Source organism: Anarhichas minor, unplaced genomic scaffold (genome assembly GCF_050575085.1).
Source record: "Anarhichas minor isolate MPS153535 unplaced genomic scaffold, ASM5057508v1 ptg000058l, whole genome shotgun sequence".
Lineage (NCBI taxonomy): Eukaryota > Metazoa > Chordata > Actinopteri > Perciformes > Anarhichadidae > Anarhichas > Anarhichas minor.
In genome coordinates, this window is record NW_027466504.1 from 4,555,522 (window position 1) to 4,581,856 (window position 26,335).

The window sequence follows — 26,335 nt, forward strand, 5'->3', positions numbered from 1 at the left end:
TTGACAGACAATGTTGATATTGGCATTGGTATCAGCTGACAAGGTATGTTTATGAATGGCAGTGGCACGGCCTCCCTACTCACTGTACCTTGCACATGTTTAAGATAAAAACATGAATATATGAACCTGTGTATTATTTGAAAAGCTTAGTATTGAATGCACAATAAAGAGGTATTCATGGTACTAGGCCTAGTTTAATATAAAACACAATTTTATACAATATATATAGTCGGGGGTCCCTGCTCCATCTCTCTCTCAGTTTGGGGGTCCTTGGCCTGAAAAACGTTGAAGACCCCTGCTTTAGTGTGTTTGATTTGTAAATTTGTAAAGGGAAATATTTTATTCCACAAAAAACGTTAATATAAGACATTTCCTACAGCACCTGAAGGCACCACAAGAGCCCGCCTCCGAGAAGCCGTGATTGGTGGAGAGCTGGTGTCGTCAGAGGAGCAGGAAACAAGAAGTAGAGAACCAGGAGGACAGACTTTAAATAAACCATCAGAGATTCAATCATCAAACATTTGTATCTGCTGCAGGTGAGGTCACTTCCTGTTTGTGTTCTGAGACACGTGACTGACAGAGAGACAACAGCTGATTGACGCTGTGAGTGTGAAGCAACAGCAACACGATGAGGCAACGACAACTCTTTACTTCAGGAAACTACAGTATACTGCAGTACGAGGAAAAGTACTACAGTGAACTGCAGTACGAAGAAAAGTACTGCATGTTTCACATTAAAGAATACAGAAGTATTATCAGGTAGTAGTTCATCATACAGGACGATTCCTTCAGTGTGATGTAGTCTGATATATATATATATATATATATATATATATATATATATACATACAGTGCCTTGCATAAGTATTCACCCCCCTTGGATGTTTTCCCCTTTTGTTGCTTTTATACATGAAATCATGGTCAATATTATTTGGCTTTTTTGACAAGAATTTGCAAAAAAAAAAACCTCTTTAATATCAAAGTGAAAACAGATTTTTACAAAATAATGTCAATTAATTAAAAATATATAAGGTAAAGTAAATGATTGCATAAGTATTCACCCCCTTCAGGTCAGTATTTTGGAGATGCACCTTTGGCTGCAATCACAGCACTGAGTGTGTGTGTGGATGTGTCTCACTCAGGCTGGCACATCTGGACACTAAGATTTTTCTCTATTCTTCTTCAAAACAGCTCAAGCTCTGTCAGGTTGCTCAGGGATCGGGCGCGAACAGCTCTTTTCAAGTCCAGCCACAAATATTCACAAATATCAATATTATTTAGCTTTTTTGTCAAGAATTTGCAAAAAAGCTTCTTTCATGTCAAAGTGAAAACAGATTTTTACAAACTGTCAATTAATTAAAGATATACGTATATAGTGTAAAATAAGTGTTTGCATAAATATTCACCCCCTTTAAAGTGACTGACCTAATTCAACAGAAGTCCAGCTAGTTGATGCCAGCAGTGTCACACGTAGTGAAATGGAGATGACCTGAGTGCAGTTGATGTGTGTCAAGTGATTGTAGTATAAACACACCTGTGTCTGGGAGGTCCAGTCTCTGGTTCATCAGTATTCCTGCTACAATTGCAACATGAAGACAAAAGAACACTCCAAGCTACTCAGAGAAAAGATCATTGAAAAGTACAAGTCAGGAGATGGCTACAAAAAGATTTCCAACTCACTGGACATCCCACAGAGTTCAGTTCAGTCCATCATTAAGAAATGGAAGGAGTATGGCACTTGTTTAAATCTCCTAGAGCTGGCCGTCCTCACAAACTGAGTGACCGGGCAAGAAGAGGACTGATGAGGGAGAACACCAAGACACCTAGGACCACTCTGAAGGAGTTCAAAGCTTCAGTGACTCAGATGGGAGAGACTGTACATACAGCAACTGTTGCCGGGGTTCTTCACCAGTCGAAGCTGTATGGGAGAGTGGCAAAGAGAAAGCCACTGTTAAAAAAAGCTCACATGAAATCTTGCCTGGAGTTCACTCAAAGGCATGTGGGAGACTCCAATGTCAATTGGAAGAAGGTTATTTGATCTGATGAGACAAAAATTGAGCTTTTTGGCCACCAGACTAGACGCTATGTTTGGTGAACACCAAACACTGCACATCACCACAAACACACCATCTCCACCGTGAAGCATGGTGGTGGCAGCATCATGCTCTGGGGATGCTTCTCAGCAGCAGGCCCTGGAAGGCTTGTAAAGGTAGAGGGGAACATGAATGCAGAAAAATATCACCAAATCCTGGAGGATAATCTGACTCAGTCTGCAAGAGAACTACGATTTGGGAGAAGATTTATTCTCCAGCAAGACAACGACCCCAAGCATACAGCAAAAGCTCCACAGAATGGTTCAAAGACCACAAGGTGAATGTTCTGGAGTGGAAGTCAAAGCCCAGACCTCAATCCAATCCAGAATCTGTGGCTGGACTTGAAAAGAGCTGTTCGCGCCCGATCCCTGAGCAACCTGACGGAGCTTGAGCTGTTTTGAAGAAGAATAGAGAAAAATCTTAGTGTCCAGATGTGCCAGCCTGAGTGAGACACATCCACACACACACTCAGTGCTGTGATTGCAGCCAAAGGTGCATCTCCAAAATACTGACCTGAAGGGGGTGAATACTTATGCAATCATTTACTTTACCTTATATATTTTTAATTAATTGACATTATTTTGTAAAAATCTGTTTTAAAGAGGTTTTTTTTTTTGCAAATTCTTGTCAAAAAAGCCAAATTATACTGACCATGATTTCATGTATAAAAGCAACAAAAGGATGAAACATCCAAGGGGGGTGAATACTTATGCAAGGCACTGTATATATATTCTAAAAAAAGATAATATTTCATACATGCCAAGTTCATTTCGCGTGTGTAAAATGATGGAACCGTCCACGGAGAGGGATCACCTCCATCTCTACGTGCGTCCTGTGTTTCACTTTTCACGCTGGTGCAGTCCTATAGCTGTGAACCACAAGCTGAACTACAAAGTGGTTCTATATAGTTAGTGGTATGTGGAAATTTGACTTCCAAATAATATAAATATCAACAAAAATAGCTTATTGATGGCATACTTGACAGGCTGATGCACCTTGAAAACGTTTCTCTATCTTTATTTGAAATATTTGAACCCCTACTGAATCCTTAAATGATGATGAAACGAGCCCTTCTCAGATTCACCTGCACCGAGCGCATCTTGACTCCACTGTGGTCCAACAGCTCCTCCTCTCTGCCACGCTGAGACCTGCGTCTCATGCACGAAGCAGGGACATTGTACAACCCCCGCCCCCTTTTCACTTTAATATACTTGTACACACACACACACACACACACACACACACACACACACACACACACACACACAGTGAGGCTTCCAGCTCATTTGTCTGTCAGTTTGACTGATCTGTCTACAGCATGTTGTGACGTCCTTGGGAGGAAACGGTGAGGCAAGTCCTATTATAAACTTCATATGTGAGTGTTGTTGATAACAGTCTGATTTGTTCCGTCCCCAAGTGTCCCGACAATGAATTCATGCACACACTAACCTGGTAACCTAAGTTTCAATTCCCACTGCATCTCTCCATCGGCCTAAACAACACAACTGTTCGTTTTCATCACCAGCAAAATAAATCAAAGCAGGTCCACACAGCAGCCTCACAGCAGTCATGTTTACTGTGATGAACACATCTGGGCTGAACTATTCAGCTTGACAGCAGCTCCTCTCATGAACATTGAGAAATGACAAATCATGACAAATGACAGTTTATTTATATTTTGTTAAATTTTTGTTATATTTTTCACTTCTATGTTTTTTTTCTCTTGTCATCTGAAACACTGTCCACCAAATTTCCCTTCAAAATAAAACTTTGAATACCTTTAAGGCATATTTTGTACTAGTGAAGAATAGTGCTTGGGTTACACCGAACTTAAAACCATAGACTGTATATAAAAAGCTGAATCTCTAGAGGAGAGCCGGGAGCCTCATGCTCTGGCTGACTGCAGGTCAGCAGCTTCGCCCAGAAAGAGACCGAGACCGCTGTAGACGGCATCGTCTGACAAAGGTGCTGCAATCCAGTAACCAAGGTGAGGTGCTGTGAATATCCACATGAGTTTTCCTACTGACACCAGCGTCCCTAGCCCCATTCTCATCCGTCCACCTAAAACAAACAGACAACAAAACAAACAGTATATAATTGTCTTTAAAACTACCACAAACATGTCAGACCTTAATAATTGTAACAGTTTGCCACGTTTGTATCTTTTGACACTTTCTTGAGAATAAGAACGATTTCTTCCTCGCCACAAATGAGGGGAGACACAAAAACATAGCTGTGTATTAACCGCATGTCTGATAAATTAAAGCTGGCCTTCTGTTCACATTTTACAAGTGTCTCAAAAGTATTTCCATTCGCTGACTGACTGTGATGCTGAACTCTATCGACCAAAGAGAGCTCTTCTTCCTCCCACTAGTCTGAACTAAAGGTAGTGTTGATCATACTGACGTATAGCAGTATGATGGATTAGTGTCTCAGTGTCTAGCCATGTATTTGTAGGAAATATGATCTTTGAATCTATGTTTGAAATGATCAAGCCTGCATTAGTCATTAAGTCAAAGTAGGAATTTTATTTACCTGAGTAACTGGACATATTTTGAATAATATCTGAAGTGGAAATTCTTCATGAAAGGAAAGATTCAAATGTTACAAAGTCTGGTTAAGTTCTGAATCTAAATACTTATTTTTATATTTTGTGGAGATTTGGTGATTATTCATTACATTCCATCATTGTCTGCAGTCATCAGATCAGTCTTGGTTTTGTACACAGGAATTCACATAAAACAGATTGATATTAGAGATCCTATCAGTTTGTGTAACTTTGAATCACATTTTCTCGTCACACTTTTAATTAAATGTTTTAATCCTTTTTATTTTAGTTTGCCAGCAGACACCTTTACTTACCTGTAACGTTTTGATAAGTCACCCTTTATGAAGGGCTAACTAAATGCTTGTGTTTCTCTCACTATAAAAAAGTCATCCAGTCTGTTGAAATGTTAGTAAGTCATTAATAAAGGGTCTTGAGTTTCTCAATTTCTAATATGCCATCAGCAGAATGTGTCCGTCAACTGTAATTATAAATGTAAACACATCATTAATAATACATTTTTATATGTATCAATCAATTATGCATTTGTAAATGTAAATATGTTGTATAATTATTGATATTGTTTTGCGACTCCCTGCAGCCCTTTTCTTTCTTTGAAGTGAAAAAAGCATCCAAAATACACATAAAGGTGTTTATTTTACTGCACTTTGTGATTTATTTCTGTAGATTTCTCCTAAAATCTTTCTTTCTCTTTTTGAATAAAAATAATGCCAATCCCTCAGATATTATGCAGCCATCTAATTTAAAAATAATCACCAAATTTGGAGATATACATGTACATCAGAAAGAGGAGAGTCAGGACTACAGTTGTCTTCCCTAACACGTCTTGTTCTGCTGCGCCCTCAGGTGGTGGAGGTCTGCTACGACGTCCTGAAGGAGCGCATCTTCTCCAAATAATGAGGGAAACAAGGGAAGGTGACCTTTGTTGACTGATTGAAATGTCATTAATACAATAAATGACTTAAGCAGGATTTCCTCTTTGCTCTATTTCTCTAAGATATCCAGTTTATCCTACAACGTTCGGCCTGTTGTGACAGTCAACAACGACAGCATATGGAACATATTTCACTGGGGATGTAACAATATACGGTGACTCAATACATCATACTGAGCAGCTGAAAAGTGGATCACAATGTGGACACATTTTCTTTATTTGAATAATAAAAGAGAGAAAAGTGTCTGGTTTGGGACTACTTTTCTCTCCAACGTTTCTGTGACACTTAAATTGAGGTGTGATGAGGTTTAAAAAGCCCTTTAACCTTTTGTTTCTGTATTCTGAACTTGTTCGACTGGTAATATGTTGATAATATCTGAGCCTTTGGTTTTCTTTAGTGAAGCCTGGTTCACCCACACAGCTGCTTCCACTTGTGGCCTAATTAGAGCTCTTGTCAGGACTGTGTGGATGTGAACAGACCGAGATCTATTAACACCTTCTGACTCTCCTGTTCTCTAACTTCTGTTAAGCTGCTGCAGCTCACAGCTTTATGATTTATTAGTCATTGATTATATGAGTTGTTTGTTCAAATTAATAATATTCTAACATTTCTTTTCAGGGAATTCAGAAAGAGGAAATATAAGATTATTTGATATTTACACAATATTTAACAACTATTTGAGCCTTTTTTTTTAACAAACTATGAGATTCTAACAATTCTTCTGTTAACATGAAGCAACTTTGAACCTTTTCGAGACATCGAGGTGAAATCTGATTGGATAAAAGCTCTCCTTAAAACAAGCTGCACTGGAAGCAGCGCTGCAGGCTGGAAGCAGAGCAACAGAGGAGGACAGTAGCTGTGCAATGAGAAAATAAGATAATGGGAAAAATAATTAGAATACATGTGTATTTATGAAAAATGATTAAATAATAAAATAGCTATAACTTTGTGATTCTGTTTAGGCCCTGACGGCCCACCACTGCCATTCATAACATTGCTGATGTCTTCCTGCTCACCAATCTCAACACAGATCTCCTCCACGCTCCATGAAAACAAAAGAGGGAATAACTCAGGTTATAGAGCTCCTCTTTAAACCATCCATCTGCTGAGTCCATATTTTCGGTTGGTTCCTTCTGTCAAGTTAAGGCAAAAAGGTAGCAGGAGATGGACCCAAACACAGAGACACGGGGAGCAGAAGGATGAAGAAATGGTGATTTTAATAAAGAAAATGTCACACACATGTATACTACATGTGTATATAACCTCCAACACACACTCAGTCACAGTTTATTTCTTTCTTTAAAATCTAATTAAATCTAACGACTGAATGCGTCAGTTTATTTCCTTGTTTAATTTAATTAAAGTTTATAATTAGTTTGAGTCTTTAGTCCAAACTTGTTCAGTTGTTCAGGACTCTGAGACTTGATGTGCAGTGAGAGGACGCCCCCTGCTGGATGAACAACACCACAGTCTGTGTCCCAAATCCATCATTCTACACACAATGTACTAAATACTGATCATATAGAAAACAAACAATCACCTTTATCATGTTAGAGTCACTGTTATTAACACGTATTGTTGGAAAGTCACAGAGCTCAGTTAAAGTTCATCAGATACAACTTTGATTTACTACATTTTATTATACACATATACACCTACACACATACATATGCACACACACACACACACACACACGCTCATTTAATGAATTCCAAAAAGATGATTGTTGGCTGCAATTTATTTCTGATGGAATATAGGCTATATTTTATGTATGTGTGTGTGTGTATATATATACAGTATATATATAAAAAATCTAATGATTATTTTAATATTATATTATTTTGTTTTTATAATCCTCTGTAATAATAAACAGAATAAACACCTAATGATTATTTCCTTATCGCTTAATCTAATGATTGTTAAGTAATTGATCAACTATGGTAATTATCATATTTTTATGTCCTGATTTATATCATATGTAATTAATAATTTACCCAAAATAAATATTAAAACTTGTCTGATTAATATTTCAACATAGCACATTATCTGAGCATGAACTCCAGACCCTCCAGATGATGAAGGTCTTCATCACCAAGAGAAGAACATTTATCTGGATGCACCATGTTCAGCAGGTACTTTGTGACTTCTGGAGAAATCAAGAGATTGTTGATCAAATATCACTGCAAAGTAGCACATTGTTAGTAGAAGAAGAAAAGACTCATGGACACTTTGAGTTTAAAATAAGGAGAATATTTTTTATTTCAGTTCATATATAGTATTGCTAATAACACATCTATGTTCATATTGAGATAAGAGAGGGTTGTAATATAGTGAGACTTGCTCTCTCCGGGGAATCCAAGGAATACATGATGTTCTGTTTGGACACATAAGATGTACGACCTTCAAGAATGAGAGTAAGGTTGTTGAAGTTACATCACTCTGTTCAGAGTATTGTTTCATCAACCTCTAGCATACTGGAGAGAGAACACTACAAACACCACCCTGAGGATAAACTCCTAATCACATTCTCCTAACTAACACCAGCTGTGTGTGATCCTGTACACACTGAACTATCTGGTCAGCAGAGAGAAGGTTTCTCTAGCAGGAGGAGACTCTCCCTCCTACAGAGAACACAGAGACACTGAGGAACCAGAACCAGACCAGAACCAGAACCCAAACCCAAAGCCAGAATAAAGAGGTTCAGTGAATGTGGTGTTGAAGGTGTGGAGGTGGATCAGTGTGTCAGAGGAGACTCTGTAGAAGGACAGAGAGCCAGCAGGACAGTCCACATACACTGCTACTCTACCAGAGGAGGAGGAGGAGGAGGAGGAGGAGGAGGAGGATGTTTGTTTCTTATTGTGACAGACAGAGTAACCACCATCAGAGCACCACAGACTCCAGGACTGATCATTCTCTCCAAACAAACAGTCTCTACTGTCTCCTCTCCTTCTGATTCCTCTGTAACTCACTGATATAGAAACGTCTCCTCTCCACTCGACCTCCCAGTAACAGCGACCAGTCAGACCAGTTCTACACAGCAGCTGATGACAGACATCAAATCTGTCTGGATGATCAGGATATGACTGATCCTTCTCCACATGTGTCACCTTCCTGTTGTTGTCAGACAGTTTGAGGTTTCTGTTCACTGTGTTTGTGTCGAGTGTGAGTTCACAGGAATCTGATGGAGAGAACAAGACACAATACAGCTGCAGTTATTAATCTATCATCTGTTTGATGATGACATCAGAGATGTGAATGAGTGATGTCACAGTTTGAACATGCTTTGTTTTCATGAATCAAAGTCAAAGCACACTTACACTTCCTCAGACCTGGTCTGAACCATCGGACTCCAGCAGGCTCCACCCTGAAAGGAGGAGGGGGGTCAGAGCAGCATGAAACATGGACATTACATCGCTCTCACACACAGAGCTTTGTTATTCATGTTCACATGGAGCACTTATTATTCATCAGCTCATACTCTTTTACTTCACTGGAGCTTCTTCTGATTGGCCCATGACGACAGCTCATTATGTTCACTTATTCATGATATATTATTATCAGTATTATATTGACAATCATCATCGATTTCAGACTCAGTTTCCTCTTCCAGTCAGTCAGTAAATCACATGTTTAAACCTGCATCAATTGATTTCTTTGTCCACTTGTGGTTCAGTGAAAACAAGCTGTAAACACAACATGTGACATATTATCAGCTTATAAAGTATTTGTGTTGGTTCTGGGTCGTGGTCGCACTGCATGGGCGGAGTCAGTTTGTTAATATAACCTCTACAAGTTCAAACCAACGGATGTACGACCTTTAAACTACTGAACAAGTAGCTGATTACCTGTGAAATCTCTGACATCTAAACCAAAGTCAAGTCTCCCTTCAGTCGCTCATGGACGCAATCAGCCAGTGTAAAACAGACTTAATATCACGGCTTGATGCTTCTACTGAAACCATTAATACGGTGGTGATATTAATTATTAATATATATATATATATAAATATATATATTAATATATATATATAAATATATATATATATAAATATATATATATATATATATAAATATATATATATATAAATATATAAATATATATATATATATAAATATATAAATATATAACCGTGAGCTGAAACAGAAGGCGGACTCAATGGAGAATTACAGCAGGTAATGGAGAGAGCTCACTCAGCCCCACACAGATGTATGTGGAAGGTGTCAGCAGCATGTAGGCACCTATGTGCATTTAATGTGGCTCTGTCCAGAAATTCATACATTTTGGGTTGAAATTGGTAACCAAGTATCCTCCATAACACAGTGTCCTATTGAGCTCAATCCTGTACAATGCATCCTAGGCCTAGACGCTGCCTCACCAGTATTAAACAGATATAAGAGAATTCTTAGTCTTCTATATTTCTGTGCACGGTTATCAATCTTACAGTATTGGCTAGACGGCGCACAACCATCTGTTTCAAGTTGGCTTTATAATGTTCTACAACTAATCCCATTGGAGAGACTCATACATGTTCTCCAAGGAGACATAAATGGGTTCTTCTCTGTTTGGAAGCCTGTTATGGATTTTATTGGAGAGGACTATGCCGAAACCATACGAATAGGTTTTGCAACGTGGGATCCAAGTGAGCTGGTGAAGGGAAAAGTCCACAATATTTAATATTATTTAATTGTTGTGACAGGTATAATATGGACGATGATGATCTACAACTGTGGTGTCTGTATAGTTAGCCTCAATTAATATTTAATTATTATTGCAGGGTCAATATGGAGGGTGATGATTTATGTTTGTTTTGGTTTCTTGTGTCTCGATTTTGTTTTTTTTGTGTCTGAGTCTGATTGTTTGTATAGTTAGCAGGTATGTTATGTGCTGTTCTTTTTGGGGGTAACATGTGGTGTGGACTGAAAATAATATGATTGAAAGAAAGTAGTTGTGTCTAACATGATATCAACCAGCTGCTTCCACATCCAGCAGTTACACATCAACATGATGATTCATCAGGAGTCTTTGTGTTTGTGTCACCTGATGAATAGAAGTGCAATATTCTCTCTCTTTTAGCTCTGTTTTTGGTCTCCACCACCTCCTGAGGGAAATATCTGACTCTTTAGCTGCTAAATGCTCCACTATGTTCACCAGCTAGTCGCTAACTGAGTCTGTCTGCTGTTTGCTGCTGAACAGGTAGTGAACAGTGGCTTCATCACAGCTTGTTGGATGAAAACAGCTGCTGCTGGAAACACTGAGACTGAACCAAACAGGAAATGTGCTGCAGAACCAAAACTAGGAGCTAAAAGAGCTGCAGAGATGGATACAATTCTCTGTGGGTTCATCACCACCACACGACTCTTCACCATTACACAGAGTCAGCTGATCCATTGTCAATATAGAAGTATTGATTGTTGGATGTTTAGGTCTGACTGTTGTCTCTCAGAAGTAAAGGAGAAAGTAGCCTGAAATCACTACAGCGCCACAAACCCTCTGATGGAGGAGGTCGGGTGGATGGTTGGATGTACAAAGTGTCTGACTTTGACACTGCTGGTCACATCCCGTCTCCTAGCAACAGTCAACACTGGTTTCTATTATCTGTAATCTGAGGTTGAAAATATTACAGTTCAAGTCCGTCTGCAGCCACAGAGCACTGCCTGTGTCCCCCTATAACTTTGGTCCAGTCCTAAATAAACCTCTTTGGGCTCTGACACACCATGTCTACAATCAGCTGTTGGTTCTTCACTGAGTGTCTGTGGCCGACTGTCACCTGTAGTTTCAACAAGGCGACTCTGATCAGCCAGGGAACTAGCTCTCAGTGCAAAACAAACCAAAACCAGGTAAAGCTGAAGTCCTTTAAAACAGAAAAAAATTCCTATTGTGATGATTTATCAAGACGGTTTGAACAGATTGTTTCTGTCGGTTTGTCTTTTCACAATAATGTCTGGACTAAAGGGCAACACACACGAGCATCAAAACATCATCTATTGTTTGATATGAGCCCACAAACCTGCAGCGTGACGACGTTGACGCATGTCAACCCACCATGATGCCCGTCGACGTGTCAGGATACACCACTGTCCTATTTTCTAATGTTGAAACAAGACAACGCTCCAGAAAAACAACAGTTTCATCACCTTCCCTCCCTGTTTTGGCTCATCTTGGCTACTGTTCCCTGACTACCTCTGTCTGTATTGATCGTCTGATGTGGGATACAAACAGTTTGATGAGTCTCTGCTAGTTTGAGGTCAGCTTGGTGTGTCAGGGTCATATTAACCAGGCTGGCAGTGTGAAAGAGAAAACGTTTCCAGCTCTACCTCCTCTATCAGACTGATTTTCTGTGGCTGCAGCAGGCCTCTTCATACCTGAGAGTTTCCAGTCGCCATTGTGGATCCTCCAGTCCAGCAGACAGCAGCTTCACTCCTGAGTCTCCTAGATCATTGTAGCTCAGGTCCAGCTCTCTCAGATGGGAGGGGTTGGAGCTCAGAGCTGAGGCCAGAGAAGCACAGCCTTCCTCTGTGATCAGACAGCCTAACAGGCTGCAAACACACAAAACAACACACATGTCACATAATCTGAGGAAACTGTGAGGGCTGTAAGGTTACTGCAGTACTGAGATGATGTTGGCTACTACATTAACATTAACATTGCTATTGATTATTTTCTAGTCACAACCAAACACCCACAAATATCCATCAACAATCTGACAACATTACTGCTAACTCTCTGATTCTCCTCTGATATTTTAAGTTGTAATAACAGAGTGAGAAAAAACAGTAATATAAATGTTCATGAAAATATACTGAGACTAAAATATTGATTGAAATAATACAAGCAGCATCTTATACAGGTTACGAGTTTATGAATCTAAGTCAGGACTTGAGAGGACATTAATTGAAAATGTTGATGAATTCTGACCTGAGAGTTTCCAGTTCACAGTGTGGACTCTCTAGTCCAGCAGACAGCTGCTTCACTCCTGAATCCCTCAGGTCGTTGTTACTCAGGTCCAGCTCTCTCAGTCTAGAGGACTGGGAGCTGAGAACTGAGGACAGAGCTCCACAGCTTCTCTCTGAGAGGTTACAGTCAGTCAGCCTGACGAAACAATGATTAAGAAAAAATAAGCAATATGTAGAAAAGATTTAAGTTATGATATATGAATCTCTCTCTGTACTTACAGAGCTTTGTTTGAGGCTTTGACCACTGGCAGCAGCCTCAGAAGAGCCTCCTCTGAAGCAGAGTATTTCTTCAGGTCAAACACGTCCAGATCTTTTTCTGATGACAATAAGATGAAGACCAGAGCTGACCACTGAGCAGGAGACAGTTCATCTGTGGAGAGAAGTCCTGAATTCAGGGACTGTTGGATCTCCTCCACTAGAGAACGTTCATTCAGTTCATTCAGACAGTGGAACAGAATGATGCTTTTCTCTGGAGACACATTCTCACTGATCTTCTTTTTGATGTACTGGACTGTTCTCTGATTGGTCTGTGAGCTACTTCCTGTTTGTGTCAGCAGACCTCGTAGGAGACTCTGATTGGTCTCCAGTGAAAGACCCAGGAGGAAGCGGAGGAACAAGTCCAGGTGTCCATTCGGACTCTGTAAGGCCTTGTCCACAGCACTCTGGTAGAGACGTTTTGGTTCAGGTTTGTTTCTAAAGACTATAGACAAACTGTATGTTGTTTGTTCTTCTGACAGCAGATTGAAACCAGAGTTGATGAAGGTCAGATGGACGTGAAGAGCAGCCAGAAACTCCTGAACACTCAGATGGATGAAGCAGAACACCTTGTCCAGGTACAGTCCTCTCTCCTCTCTAAAGATCTGTGTGAACACTCCTGAGTACACTGAGGCTGCTCTGATATCGATCCCACACTCTGTCAGGTCGGATTCATAGATGATCAGGTTGCCTTTCTGCAGCTGATCGTAAGCCAGTTTTCCCAGAGACTCAGTCATCTTCCTGCTCTCTGGACTCCAGTGTGGATCTTTCTCAGCTCCTCCATCATACTTGACCTTCTTCAGTTTGGACTGAACCACCAGGAAGTGGATGTACATCTCAGTCAGGGTCTTGGGCAGCTCTCCTCCGTCTCTGGTCTTCAACACATCCTCCAGAACTGTAGCAGTGATCCAGCAGAAGACTGGGATGTGGCACATGATGTGGAGGCTTCGTGAGGTCTTGATGTGGGAGATGATCCTGCTGGCCTGCTCCTCATCTCTGAATCTCTTCCTGAAGTACTCCTCCTTCTGTGGGTCAGTGAACCCTCTGACCTCTGTCACCATGTCAACACACTCAGGAGGGATCTGATTGGCTGCTGCAGGTCGTGTGGTTATCCAGAGGCGAGCAGAGGGAAGCAGTTTCCCCCTGAAGAGGTTTGTCAGCAGCACATCCACTGAGGTGGACTCTGTAACATCAGTCAGGATCTCATTGTTGTGGAAGTCCAGAGGAAGTCGACACTCATCCAGACCGTCAAAGATGAACAGAACCAGGAACTCTTCAAACCTGCAGATTCCTGCTTCTTTGGTTTCACTGAAGAAGTGATGAACAAGTTCCACCAAGCTGTACTGTTTCTCTTTCAGCACATTCAGCTCTCTGAAAGTGAATGGAAATGTGAACTGTATGTCCTGGTTGTATTTCTCTTCAGCCCAGTCCAGAGTGAACTTCTGTGTTAAGACTGTTTTCCCAATGCCAGCCACTCCCTTTGTCATCACTGTTCTGATTGGTTCCTCTCTTCCAGGTGAGGCTTTAAAGATGTCTTCTTGCCTGATGGTTGTTTCTGGTCTGTGTGGTTTCCTGGATGCTGTTTCAATTTGTCTGACCTCATGTTCATCATTGACCTCTGCAGTCCCTCCCTCTGTGATGTAGAGCTCTGTGTAGATCTGATTCAGAAGGGTTGGGTTTCCTGCTTTAGCGATCCCCTCAAACACACACTGGAACTTCTTCTTCAGGTTAGATTTGAGTTCACGCTGACAAACTGCAGAAAGAAGTCCTGAATGAACACACAACAAAGATCAATGAGTCAGAGAATAGATTTCAACATGGCATTTCCTCAAAAATGAGTCTATGAATATATTTTGGTCCATCTCTTGAGACATTAGTAAATGTCCCATTTATCCAGCATGTTAAATCTTTAGAGAAATCCTCTTACTGCTCTGCAGACAGTCAGCCAGCTCCTCCTGCTTCATTCTCCTCAAGAAGTTCATTGTGATCTTCACAAATGCCTCTCTGCTGCTCCTCCTCTGCTCTTCATCCTCACCGTCCAACACCTCCTCATCCTCCCTCTGACTCTCTAAGCATTCTGGGTAATCTGAACTCACAACCTTCTGGAACTTCTTCAGCTCGTTCGTGACAAAAGTGACGATGTTCTCCTCCAGCAGCTGGAACAGAATATTCTAGGAATGACACAAACTAAAACCATGGAACCAAACATCAGATCCATGTTGGACAGACTGACAAGCCACTGGTCTACAAAGTGTAGCATGGAGATGATTGTGAACAGAATAGATGTAAAAGTAGTTGTACATGTACAGACCATAAATATGGAGTCCAGGTGTGTTTGATGCTGCTGGGCAGACTGACCTCTGGGAACCTCTGAGCTCTCTTGGTCCTCTCTGTGGAGGAATCATGAAGAATTAGCTCACATTGTGCCTGTCCACACAGAGAGTGTAGGAAATTTGGGTTTAGAACTGTGCTTTAAGAAATTATAATAGTGTTTAATAATTCATAATTAAGAAATCATAATTAGAAGTGTCTTGGAATACATAATTAGAAGATTCATAATTGTAGAAGTGTTTTAGGATTTGTAGTTTTAGAATTTGTAGTTAGAAGTGTATCTTAGTAGCACCTTTATATTTGCTTGTGAAACTTGTGAAGGTTTTTGCCAAAAGTTGCAAATCCATATCTTTATATAGAATGTTTACCATAGAAGTGTTAAGCCATAAAATACAGTCATTGAATGTTTTAAACTGTAAAGAATAGTATGTTGGGAGTAAGGGACAGATAGATTTCTAGACAGGCAATTACAGGTCATACCCGTGCGAGGGTCCTGCGAGGAGGAGGAGCCAACTGGATTTAGCCAATAGGAACTACGGACATTATGGGAGGTTTTTTGAACTATGTAAGGCGGGGAAGAAAGAAAGTCCGGCCTCTTGCTCCTGTACCACTGGGTGGGGGGTAACGACTTTTGGGGTGAGCAGGTCATATTCGGTGTAACTGTAAATGATGTACTCCACTATGCAATTGTTTTAGCATGAGAGGTATTAAATGCTTTGTTTATAATTGAAACCGGTTCTCTTTGTGTAAGAGGCTGGATTACATGCGGTTTCCACACAGTCTAGAGGTTCCATGAACCTAACAAGCAACACAAGGTAAAGGTCCATGAAGTGATATCTGGATGTGGATCAGATGAGTCCCTGTAGTGGTAAAGGTTTACTAGTCCCGCTGATCCCACTGAGAATCAACAGCTCAGTCTTTCAGCTCACTGTTTTCTTCACCAGTCAGTTTGGTTTAGTCCCAACAGCTCTCACCAAGCCCTCCATGTAGCTCTCCCTCCCTCACTGTACACTGCTGAAGTGCCCTGGAGCAAGGCACCCAGAACCTCCAGCTGCTCCAGTGGAGCATCTCAGTGTCAGACTGGTTGTACTGGGCAGATCCCAGTGTGAAAAAATTACACTAAACCAGTCAAATTTCAAACAGTTTAAACAACAAATGTTTAAACAACAGTTTAAACATGAATCATCACATCCACCTCACTCAGTGATTGGTCAGCTGATTTTAGGTTAGAAAGTAGGCGGAGTTTGAACTTGTCTCACAGCTCTCTTTATTTATTATTCCCTTTATTAATTAACGTAATTTCTTATGTGAACAGCTGCGGTTGACACTATGAATGTCTTCAGGAGAGACTGTTTGAACATGTGAGAAGTTATCTCCATATATATTCAAACAATATCACGTCTCTCTCTCTCTCTATGATGGACGGCTTTTCACAAGAAATAGAAAAACTTTAGATTTCAGATGTCGTATAAAGTTCTTTTCTAGCATAACCCGACTCTTACTGTCAGTTACAGCTTACATCTGATCAGCATATGGAGGTTGTCCTTTAAAGTCAATTAAACGTTGATTTGACTGGTTGCTCTTGAAGGACAGACAGCTGGCCTCGGGACAGTCTGGTCTCTGCTGCTGGACCCTGAAACAAAAACAGCACAGAAAAATGTGCATATTGCAGAAAAACTCAGTGTCTCAGTGTCAGACTGGTTGTACTGGGCAGCTCCCAGTGTGAATGTGTTTCAATGAAGAAGAGTGTTGGTGCTCAGGTGATTTCATCTGAGTCAGTAAAGGTTTAAAACCTGGAGATCTCACAACAGAGAGTCTGATAGAAACACATCATCATCTTCATCATCACTTTGTTTTCATCATCAGTTTGAAATCCTCACCTTTGATCAACAGAGTGGTGTCCATCTTTGAAGACTGTAGGTTGACGCATAGACCGGTCACTCTTCATGGACACACAGCTGGGTCCAGGTCCAGGTTCAGGTCCAGGTCCAGGTCCAGATCCAGGTCCAGGACAGTGTGGTATCTGATGGATCCTGGTCACATATGTAGAAACAGAGTTAGTGAATCAAAGACTTTGAGTCATGGGCCATGGACAGTTAGAGATGGTCATCTCACCTCTGAGCTTTGGTCTGGCTGTCATGTTCCCCACACAGAGTGGTTTTTGGAATCAGCTCAATTTCCCTGCTCTTCTTTCTATTTCCTCGTCTCAGCCCCGTGTGTCACGGTGTGTGTAAACCTCGCTCGAGTCAGGAAACTTGTCAGAATACCCATATTTGATTGGCTGAGCTGCATCACCTAATGTGATTTACAATGCATTGGTCGGTGTGTTTCCTGCACCGCCTAACAAGTGCCGTAACGGCTTAATAAGAGGCGCCAGTTAAACTATAAACTCAGTGCTTAATATGTATAATTCCGAATTATCAATCGGATTTAGGTCCTGGGTCCGGATCCGATCCGCCAGTTGGGGATCCCTGATGTAGACTCAGGGAGCCGCAACAGAGGGGCTGAAGAGCCGCATGCAGCTCGCGAGCCGCAGGTTGCCGACCCCTGGCTTAGGAGGACCAAAGTCTCATGTTTGTTTTGAGGGTTCTGGGATGCGTAGAGGAGCTTTGAGAAGTGAAGTTAAAAGCTCGGGCTACCGGATAAGAGTTTAGAGAAGAAGCTTATTCCACTAAGGTGCACTTTGATGGCATGAGTTTTTAGATGATCATCATGGAATGGGCGAAGGTAACAAAAACAGGTCATGTTGACAAGATTTAACAGTGGAAAGGTTATGATGTACTGGTCATGTGGTGGAAGTAGTGGACACTCTTCCAAGCTGACCAGTAAAAAGAAAGGATGGAGGGAGATCCAGGGTATCCATGATGAAGTTCTGGGACTCAATGATCAACGGAATTAGGGCGGAAATTACAAGTTGAACGAAAGAGTTGAAAATGGAGGAACCAATGGTGGATGTGTGTCTGCAAGAGCTCCTGAACTTCTGGAACGTTAAACGAGAAAGTGATGGAGTGATCTGGACATGAGGTCTGTGTGGAGAACATATTGGTGTGTAATAGAGTGCCAGATTAGACAGCGCATGAACAGCATGATGGGTGGGGCGTAGCAGCGTCCTTTGTTGATTAAGTAAACGACTGCAGTTCATACTGTAATTGCTTTTATTCTTTCTGTTTTTACCATATAAAGGTCCTTTGAGTATGAGAATTTGTCATCTATCCGAACACTGAAGTAGTGCTTTTAATATGAGTTTTAGATCACTGAGTGCAACTTGGAGAGCGTTAAAGCAATTTTGCAGGTTTAGTGTGGGCAATACAACACAATATTGTATTATCTGCATACAGATGTTCATGGCAGTTAGTTAAAGACTAGTCACTAGACCTCTGAAAGTAGTCCCTAGACTGCTGCAACTTGTCCCTAGACATCTGCAAAAAGTCAGTAGACATTTGCTATCAATCCCCAGATTGTTGCAACTAGTCCCCAGATCTCTGCTGCTATTCATTAATTAATTAATTTATATCAGAGATGTCATTGAGGATTTAAGGATTAAAAAACAAAGAGAAAAACAACAAAATCAGATAAAACCAGTACACACTGACGGACTGTGGCCCATGATCATGGCCCTGAACTGTCCATAGTCCATGTTTGAAGGTTACTTACCAATAATCCTTTTACCATAAAACATAGGGAAATTTTAAAATTCATTACAGAATACCAATTATTTGTTGTAATGTATTGACAAGATTGTTGAAAGGATATGTGAATGTGAGTTTCCCATCTCCAAATACTGAGGTATTTATATTCTGTAACCCTCATATATTTGAATCCTTGTATAGTGGAAATATGAACTTTTTTTACTACTAGTATCTCTAGCTCTGGAGAACAACATCAACTATATCCTCTAGAACTAGTCCCTAGTCCTCTTCAACTAGTTCCTAGTCCTCTTCAACTAGTTCCTTGTCCTCTTCAACTAGTTCCTCGACCTCTAGAACTAGTCTATAGACCTCTCTGCATACATTGGTTCTCACTTCATAGACTGATAAGTTCAACATAATAACACATTGTCATTGAGCTTATGAAGTGATTCATTAACAGAGTAGAACTGGTCATTTGATCTATGAGAGCACTTTGACCAACAGAGGCCTCAATAAACATGAAATATGAGCTTCATAAAACACCTGAAGGATCAAAGTCCAGACTTTAGTCCAGTATCAGAATTCAATCTAACGACTGTATCTGTTTTATAGATTTATAGGTTCATTATGAATTAATGTTCAAGTGAAAGAGCAGAGAAACAGTCAACATCAAGTTAGTAAGAATGAATATGTTGAAGGTAAAACAGTATCAAATGTAATGAGAAGTGTTGAGTGTGATACCTTTTCATGTTGCTGATAAGCTGCAGCCACCTGATGAAGACAGACAGACGGGTTCATCATTAGTCTTCAGTCTCATTTGATTTGTGTCTCATCAGGAAATGGGATCTGTTTCTGCATGTAGACTTTAAAGACAGCCAGCTGCAGTTTCAAGTATCTGTTGTCAGATCAGCTTTGTGCTGTGGACTCATTATCAAAGACAGGAGGTCAACACATGAACCAACAAAGAGCAGCTCGTCTGTCATGAATTAAAGTTCCACTTACTCAGTTTCTTCTCATGAACTTCAACACTCTGCAGCTCTCTGCTGTCTGGAAAAAAAGTTTTGTGTTGATGTGAGTGCATGGGACGATGAGCTCCTCTTCTTCTTCTTCATCAGTCCTCAGTGTCTTCAGGCTGCTGTCACACTCCAACGCTTTAATAAACCAGTCTGAACCTGCAGCACTCAGTTCAAAGATCAGCTGCATCATGTTTATATGACTTTATATGATACGTGTTAAAGTTTAACCCACAGCATCTTCCACACTGGAACAAACCTGAGAACATAAAGCTCCTCATCACTGACATCATCAACACTCCAACACTGTTATTGACTTTAAAAGAGGACATGAATTCACCTCCAGAGCTGTAAATGTGACGTACCAATCTCCCCCGGGGATACATGAAGTATCCATCTAGTCACATATTATATACATACAATGGCTATAAAAAGTATTCACCCCTTGGATGTTTTCCCATTTTGTTGCTTTTATACATGAAATCATGGTCAATAAAAAGCTTCTTTCATGTCAATGTGAAAACAGATTTTTACAAACTAATGTCAATTAATTAAAGATATATAGTGTAAAATAAGTGTTTGCATAAATATTCACCCCCTTTAAAGTGACTGACCTAATTCAACAGAAGTCCAGCTAGTTGATGCCAGCAGTGTCACACGTAGTGAAATGGAGATGACCTGAGTGCAGTTGATGTGTGTCGAGTGATTGTAGTATAAACACACCTGTGTCTGGGAGGTCCAGTCTCTGGTTCATCAGTATTCCTGCTACAATTGCAACATGAAGACAAAAGAACACTCCATGCAACTCAGAGAAAAGATCATTGAAAAGTGTAAGTCAGGAGATGGCTACAAAAAGATTTCCAACTCACTGGACATCCCACAGAGTTCAGTTCAGTCCATCATTAAGAAATGGAAGGAGTATGGCACTTGTTTAAATCTCCTAGAGCTGGCCGTCCTCACAAACTGAGTGACCGGGCAAGAAGAGGACTGATGAGGGAGAACACCAAGACACCTAGGACCACTCTGAAGGAGTTCAAAGCTTCAGTGACTCAGATGGGAGAGACTGTACATACAGCAACTGTTGCCCGGGTTCTTCACCATTCGAAGCTGTATGGGAGAGTGGCAAAGAGAAAGACACTGTTAAAAAAAGCTCATATGAAATCTCGCCTGGAGTTCACTCAAAGGCATGTTGGAAAAATTGAGCTTTTTGGCCATCAGACTAGACGCTATGTTTGGTGAACACCAAACACTGCACATCACCACAAACACACCATCTCCACCGTGAAGCATGGTGGTGGCAGCATCATGCTCTGGGGATGCGATTGTGGCGATTGTGGCTAACTGGATAGCAGGGCCGTCTTTCAATCAGAGGGTCGGTGGTTCGAACCCCGGCTCCGCTAGTCGCATGTTGATGTGTCCTTGAGCAAGACACTTAACCCCAAAATTGCTCCCGTAGCTGTGCCTACGGTCTAGAAATGTGATAGAATCTGAATTGTAAGTCGCTTTGGATAAAAGCGTCTGCTAAATGACTGTAATGTAATATAATGATGCTTCTCAGCAGCAGGCCCTGGAAGGCTTGTAAAGGTAGAGGGGAACATGAATGCAGAAAAATATCCCCAAATCCTGGAGGATAATCTGACTCAGTCTGCAAGAGAACTACGACTTGGGAGAAGATTTATTCTCCAGCAAGACAACGACCCCAAGCATACAGCAAAAGCTCCACAGAATGGTTCAAAGACCACAAGGTGAATGTTCTGGAGTGGAAGTCAAAGCCCAGACCTCAATCCAATCCAGAATTTGTGGCTGGACTTGAAAAGAGCTGATCAAGCCCGATCCCTGAGCAACCTGACAGAGCTTGAGCTGTTGAAGAAGAATAGAGAAAAATCTTAGTGTCCAGATGTGCCAGCCTGAGTGAGACACATCCACACACACACTCAGTGCTGTGATTGCAGCCAAAGGTGCATCTACTAAATACTGACCTGAAGGGGGTGAATACTTATGCAATCTTTACTTTACCTTATATATTTTTAATTAATTGCCATTATTTTGTAAAAATCTGTTTTCACTTTGATATTAAAGAGGTTTTTTTTCGCAAATTCTTGTCAAAAAAGCCAAATTATATTGACCATGATTTCATGTATAAAAGCAACAAAAGGATGAAACATCCAAGAGGGGTGAATACTTATGCAAGGCACTGTATATATATTCTAAAAAAAGATAATATTTCATACATGCCAAGTTCATTTTGCGTGTGTACAATGATGGAACCGTCCACGGAGAGGGATCACCGCCATCTCTATGTGCGTCCTGTGTTTCACTTTTCACGCTGGTGCAGTCCTATAGCTGTGAACCACAAGCTGAACTACAAAGTGGTTCTATATGGTTAGTGGTATGTGGAAATTTGACTCCCACATAATATAAATATCAACAAAAATAGCTTATTGATGGCATACTTGACAGGCTGATGCACCTTGAAAACGTTTCTCTATCTTTATTTGAAATATTTGAACCCCTACTGAATCCTTAAATGATGATGAAACGAGCCCTTCTCAGATTCACCTGCACCGAGCGCATCTTGACTCCACTGTGGTCCAACAGCTCCTCCTCTCTGCCACGCTGAGACCTGCGTCTCATGCACGAAGCACGGACATTGTACAACCCCCCCCCCCATTTTTCACTTTAATATACTTGTACACACACACACACACACACACACACACACACACACACACACACACACACACACAGTGAGGCTTCCAGCTCATTCGTCTGTCAGTTTGACTGATCTGTCTACAGCATGTTGTGACGTCCTTGGGAGGAAACGTTGAGGCAAGTCCTATTATAAACTTCATATGTGAGTGTTGTTGATAACAGTCTGATTTGTTCCGTCCCCAAGTGTCCCGACAATGAATTCATGCACACACTAACCTGGTAACCTAAGTGCCAATTCCCACTGCATCTCTCCATCGGCCTAAACAACACAACTGTTCGTTTTCATCACCAGCAAAATAAATCAAAGCAGGTCCACACAGCAGCCTCACAGCAGTCATGTTTACTGTGATGAACACATCTGGGCTGAACTATTCAGCTTGACAGCAGCTCCTCTCATGAACATTGAGAAATGACAAATCATGACAAATGACAGTTTATTTATATTTTGTTAAATTTTTGTTATATTTTTCACTTCTATGTGTTTTTCTCTTGTCATCTGAACACTGTCCACCAAATTTCCCTTCAAAATAAAACTTTGAATACCTTTAAGGCATATTTTGTACTAGTGAAGAATAGTGCTTGGGTTACACCGAACTTAAAACCATAGACTGTACATAAAAAGCTGAATCTCTAGAGGAGAGCCGGGAGCCTCATGCTCTAGCTGACTGCAGGTCAGCAGCTTCGCCCAGAAAGAGACCGAGACCGCTGTAGACGGCATCGTCTGACAAAGGTGCTGCAATCCAGTAACCAAGGTGAGGTGCTGTGAATATCCACATGAGTTTTCCTACTGACACCAGCGTCCCTAGCCCCATTCTCATCCGTCCACCTAAAACAAACAGACAACAAAACAAACAGTATATAATTGTCTTGAAAACTACCACAAACATGTCAGACCTTAATAATTGTAACAGTTTGCCACGTTTGTATCTTTTGACACTTTCTTGAGAATAAGAACGATTTCTTCCTCGCCACAAATGAGGGGAGACACAAAAACATAGCTGTGTATTAACCGCATGTCTGATAAATTAAAGCTGGCCTTCTGTTCACATTTTACAAGTGTCTCAAAAGTATTTCCATTCGCTGACTGACTGTGATGCTGAACTCTATCGACCAAAGAGAGCTCTTCTTCCTCCCACTAGTCTGAACTAAAGGTAGTGTTGATCATACTGACGTATAGCAGTATGATGGATTAGTGTCTCAGTGTCTAGCCATGTATTTGTAGGAAATATGATCTTTGAATCTATGTTTGAAATGATCAAGCCTGCATTAGTCATTAAGTGAAAGTAGGAATTTTATTTACCTGAGTAACTGGACATATTTTGAATAATATCTGAAGTGGAAATTCTTCATGAAAGGAAAGATTCAAATGTTACAAAGTCTGGTTAAGTTCTGAATCTAAATACTTATTTTTATATTTTGTGGAGATTTGGTGATTATTCATTACATTCCATCATTGTCTGCAGTCATCAGATCAGTCTTGGTTTTGTACACAGGAATTCACATAAAACAGATTGATATTAGAGATCCTATCAGTTTGTGTAACTTTGAATCACATTTTCTCGTCACACTTTTATTTAAATTTTTTAATCCTTTTTATTTTAGTTTGCCAGCAGACACCTTTACTTACCTGTAACGTTTTGATAAGTCACCCTTTATGAAGGGCGAACTAAATGCTTGTGTTTCTCTCACTATAAAAAAGTCATCCAGTCTGTTGAAATGTTAGTAAGTCATTAATAAAGGGTCTTGAGTTTCTCAATTTCTAATATGCCATCAGCAGAATGTGTCCGTCAACTGTAATTATAAATGTAAACACATCATTAATAATACATTTTTATATGTATCAATCAATTATGCATTTGTAAATGTAAATATGTTGTATAATTATTGATATTGTTTTGCGACTCCCTGCAGCCCTTTTCTTTCTTTGAAGTGAAAATAAGCATCCAAAATACACATAAAGGTGTTTATTTTACTGCACTTTATTTATTTCTGTAGATTTCTCCTAAAATCTTTCTTTCTCTTTTTGAATAAAAATAATGCCAATCCCTCAGATATTATGCAGCCATCTAATTTAAAAATAATCACCAAATTTAAAGATATACATGTACATCAGAAAGAGGAGAGTCAGGACTACAGTTGTCTTCCCTAACACGTCTTGTTCTGCTGCGCCCTCAGGTGGTGGAGGTCTGCTACGACGTCCTGAAGGAGCGTATCTTCTCCAAATGAGGGAAACAAGGGAAGGTGACCTTTGTTGACTGATTGAAATGTCATTAATACAATAAATGACTTAAGCAGGATTTCCTCTTTGCTCTATTTCTCTAAGATATCCAGTTTATCCTACAACGTTCGGCCTGTTGTGACAGTCAACAACGACAGTATATGGAACATATTTCACTGGGGATGTAACAATATACGGTGACTCAATACATCATACTGAGCAGCTGAAAAGTGGATCACAATGTGGACACATTTTCTTTATTTGAATAATAAAAGAGAGAAAAGTGTCTGGTTTGGGACTACTTTTCTCTCCAACGTTTCTGTGACACTTACATTGAGGTGTGATGAGGTTTAAAAAGCCCTTTAACCTTTTGTTTCTGTATTCTGAACTTGTTCGACTGGTAATATGTTGATAATATCTGAGCCTTTGGTTTTCTTTAGTGAAGCCTGGTTCACCCACACAGCTGCTTCCACTTGTGGCCTAATTAGAGCTCTTGTCAGGACTGTGTGGATGTGAACAGACCGAGATCTATTAACACCTTCTGACTCTCCTGTTCTCTAACTTCTGTTAAGCTGCTGCAGCTCACAGCTTTATGATTTATTAGTCATTGATTATATGAGTTGTTTGTTCAAATGAATAATATTCTAACATTTCTTTTCAGGGAATTCAGAAAGAGGAAATATAAGATTATTTGATATTTACACAATATTTAACAACTATTTGAACCTTTTTTTTAACAAACTATGAGATTCTAACAATTCTTCTGTTAACATGAAGCAACTTTGAACCTTTTCGAGACATCGAGGTGAAATCTGATTGGATAAAAGCTCTCCTTAAAACAAGCTGCACTGGAAGCAGCGCTGCAGGCTGGAAGCAGAGCAACAGAGGAGGACAGTAGCTGTGCAATGAGAAAATAAGATAATGGGAAAAATAATTAGAATACATGTAGTGTATTTATGAAAAATGATTAAATAATAAAATAGCTATAACTTTGTGATTCTGTTTAGGCCCTGACGGCCCACCACTGCCATTCATAACATTGCTGATGTCTTCCTGCTCACCAATCTCAACACAGATCTCCTCCACGCTCCATGAAAACAAAAGAGGGAATAACTCAGGTTATAGAGCTCCTCTTTAAACCATCCATCTGCTGAGTCCATATTTTCGGTTGGTTCCTTCTGTCAAGTTAAGGCAAAAAGGTAGCAGGAGATGGACCCAAACACAGAGACACGGGGAGCAGAAGGATGAAGAAATGGTGATTTTAATAAAGAAAATGTCACACACATGTATACTACATGTGTATATAACCTCCAACACACACTCAGTCACAGTTTATTTATTTCTTTAAGATTAAAATCGAATTAAATCTAACGACTGAAAGCGTCAGTTTATTTCCTTGTTTAATTTAATTAAAGATAATAATTAGTTTGAATCTTTAGTCCAAACTTGTTCAGTTGTTCAGGACTCTGAGACTTGATGTGCAGTGAGAGGACGCCCCCTGCTGGATGAACAACACCACAGTCTGTGTCCCAAATCCATCATTCTACACACAATGTACTAAATACTGATCATATAGTAAACAAACAATCACCTTTATCATGTTAGAGTCACTGTTATTAACACGTATTGT

At 40.3% G+C, this 26,335-nt stretch overlaps 2 protein-coding genes across 2 annotated transcripts in view; both read right to left on the minus strand.

The window, feature by feature from the left end:
• LOC142932586 (uncharacterized) overlaps nucleotides 1-26,335 on the minus strand; it is a 136,391-nt gene that overhangs the window by 30,510 nt on the left and 79,546 nt on the right. The window contains exon 13 of the mRNA XM_076076505.1: nucleotides 12,510-12,683. Within this exon, the coding sequence (XP_075932620.1) occupies nucleotides 12,510-12,683 (174 nt within the window). The remainder of the gene's footprint in view (nucleotides 1-12,509; nucleotides 12,684-26,335) is intronic.
• LOC142933100 (stonustoxin subunit beta-like) lies at nucleotides 7,929-11,977 on the minus strand. The gene is made up of 3 exons (XM_076077253.1): nucleotides 11,957-11,977; nucleotides 8,912-9,008; nucleotides 7,929-8,772 (listed from the first exon to the last, which is right to left on the minus strand). The coding sequence occupies exons 1-3, from the start codon at nucleotides 11,975-11,977 to the stop codon at nucleotides 8,216-8,218; spliced, it is 675 nt and encodes a 224-aa protein (XP_075933368.1). The 3' UTR covers nucleotides 7,929-8,215.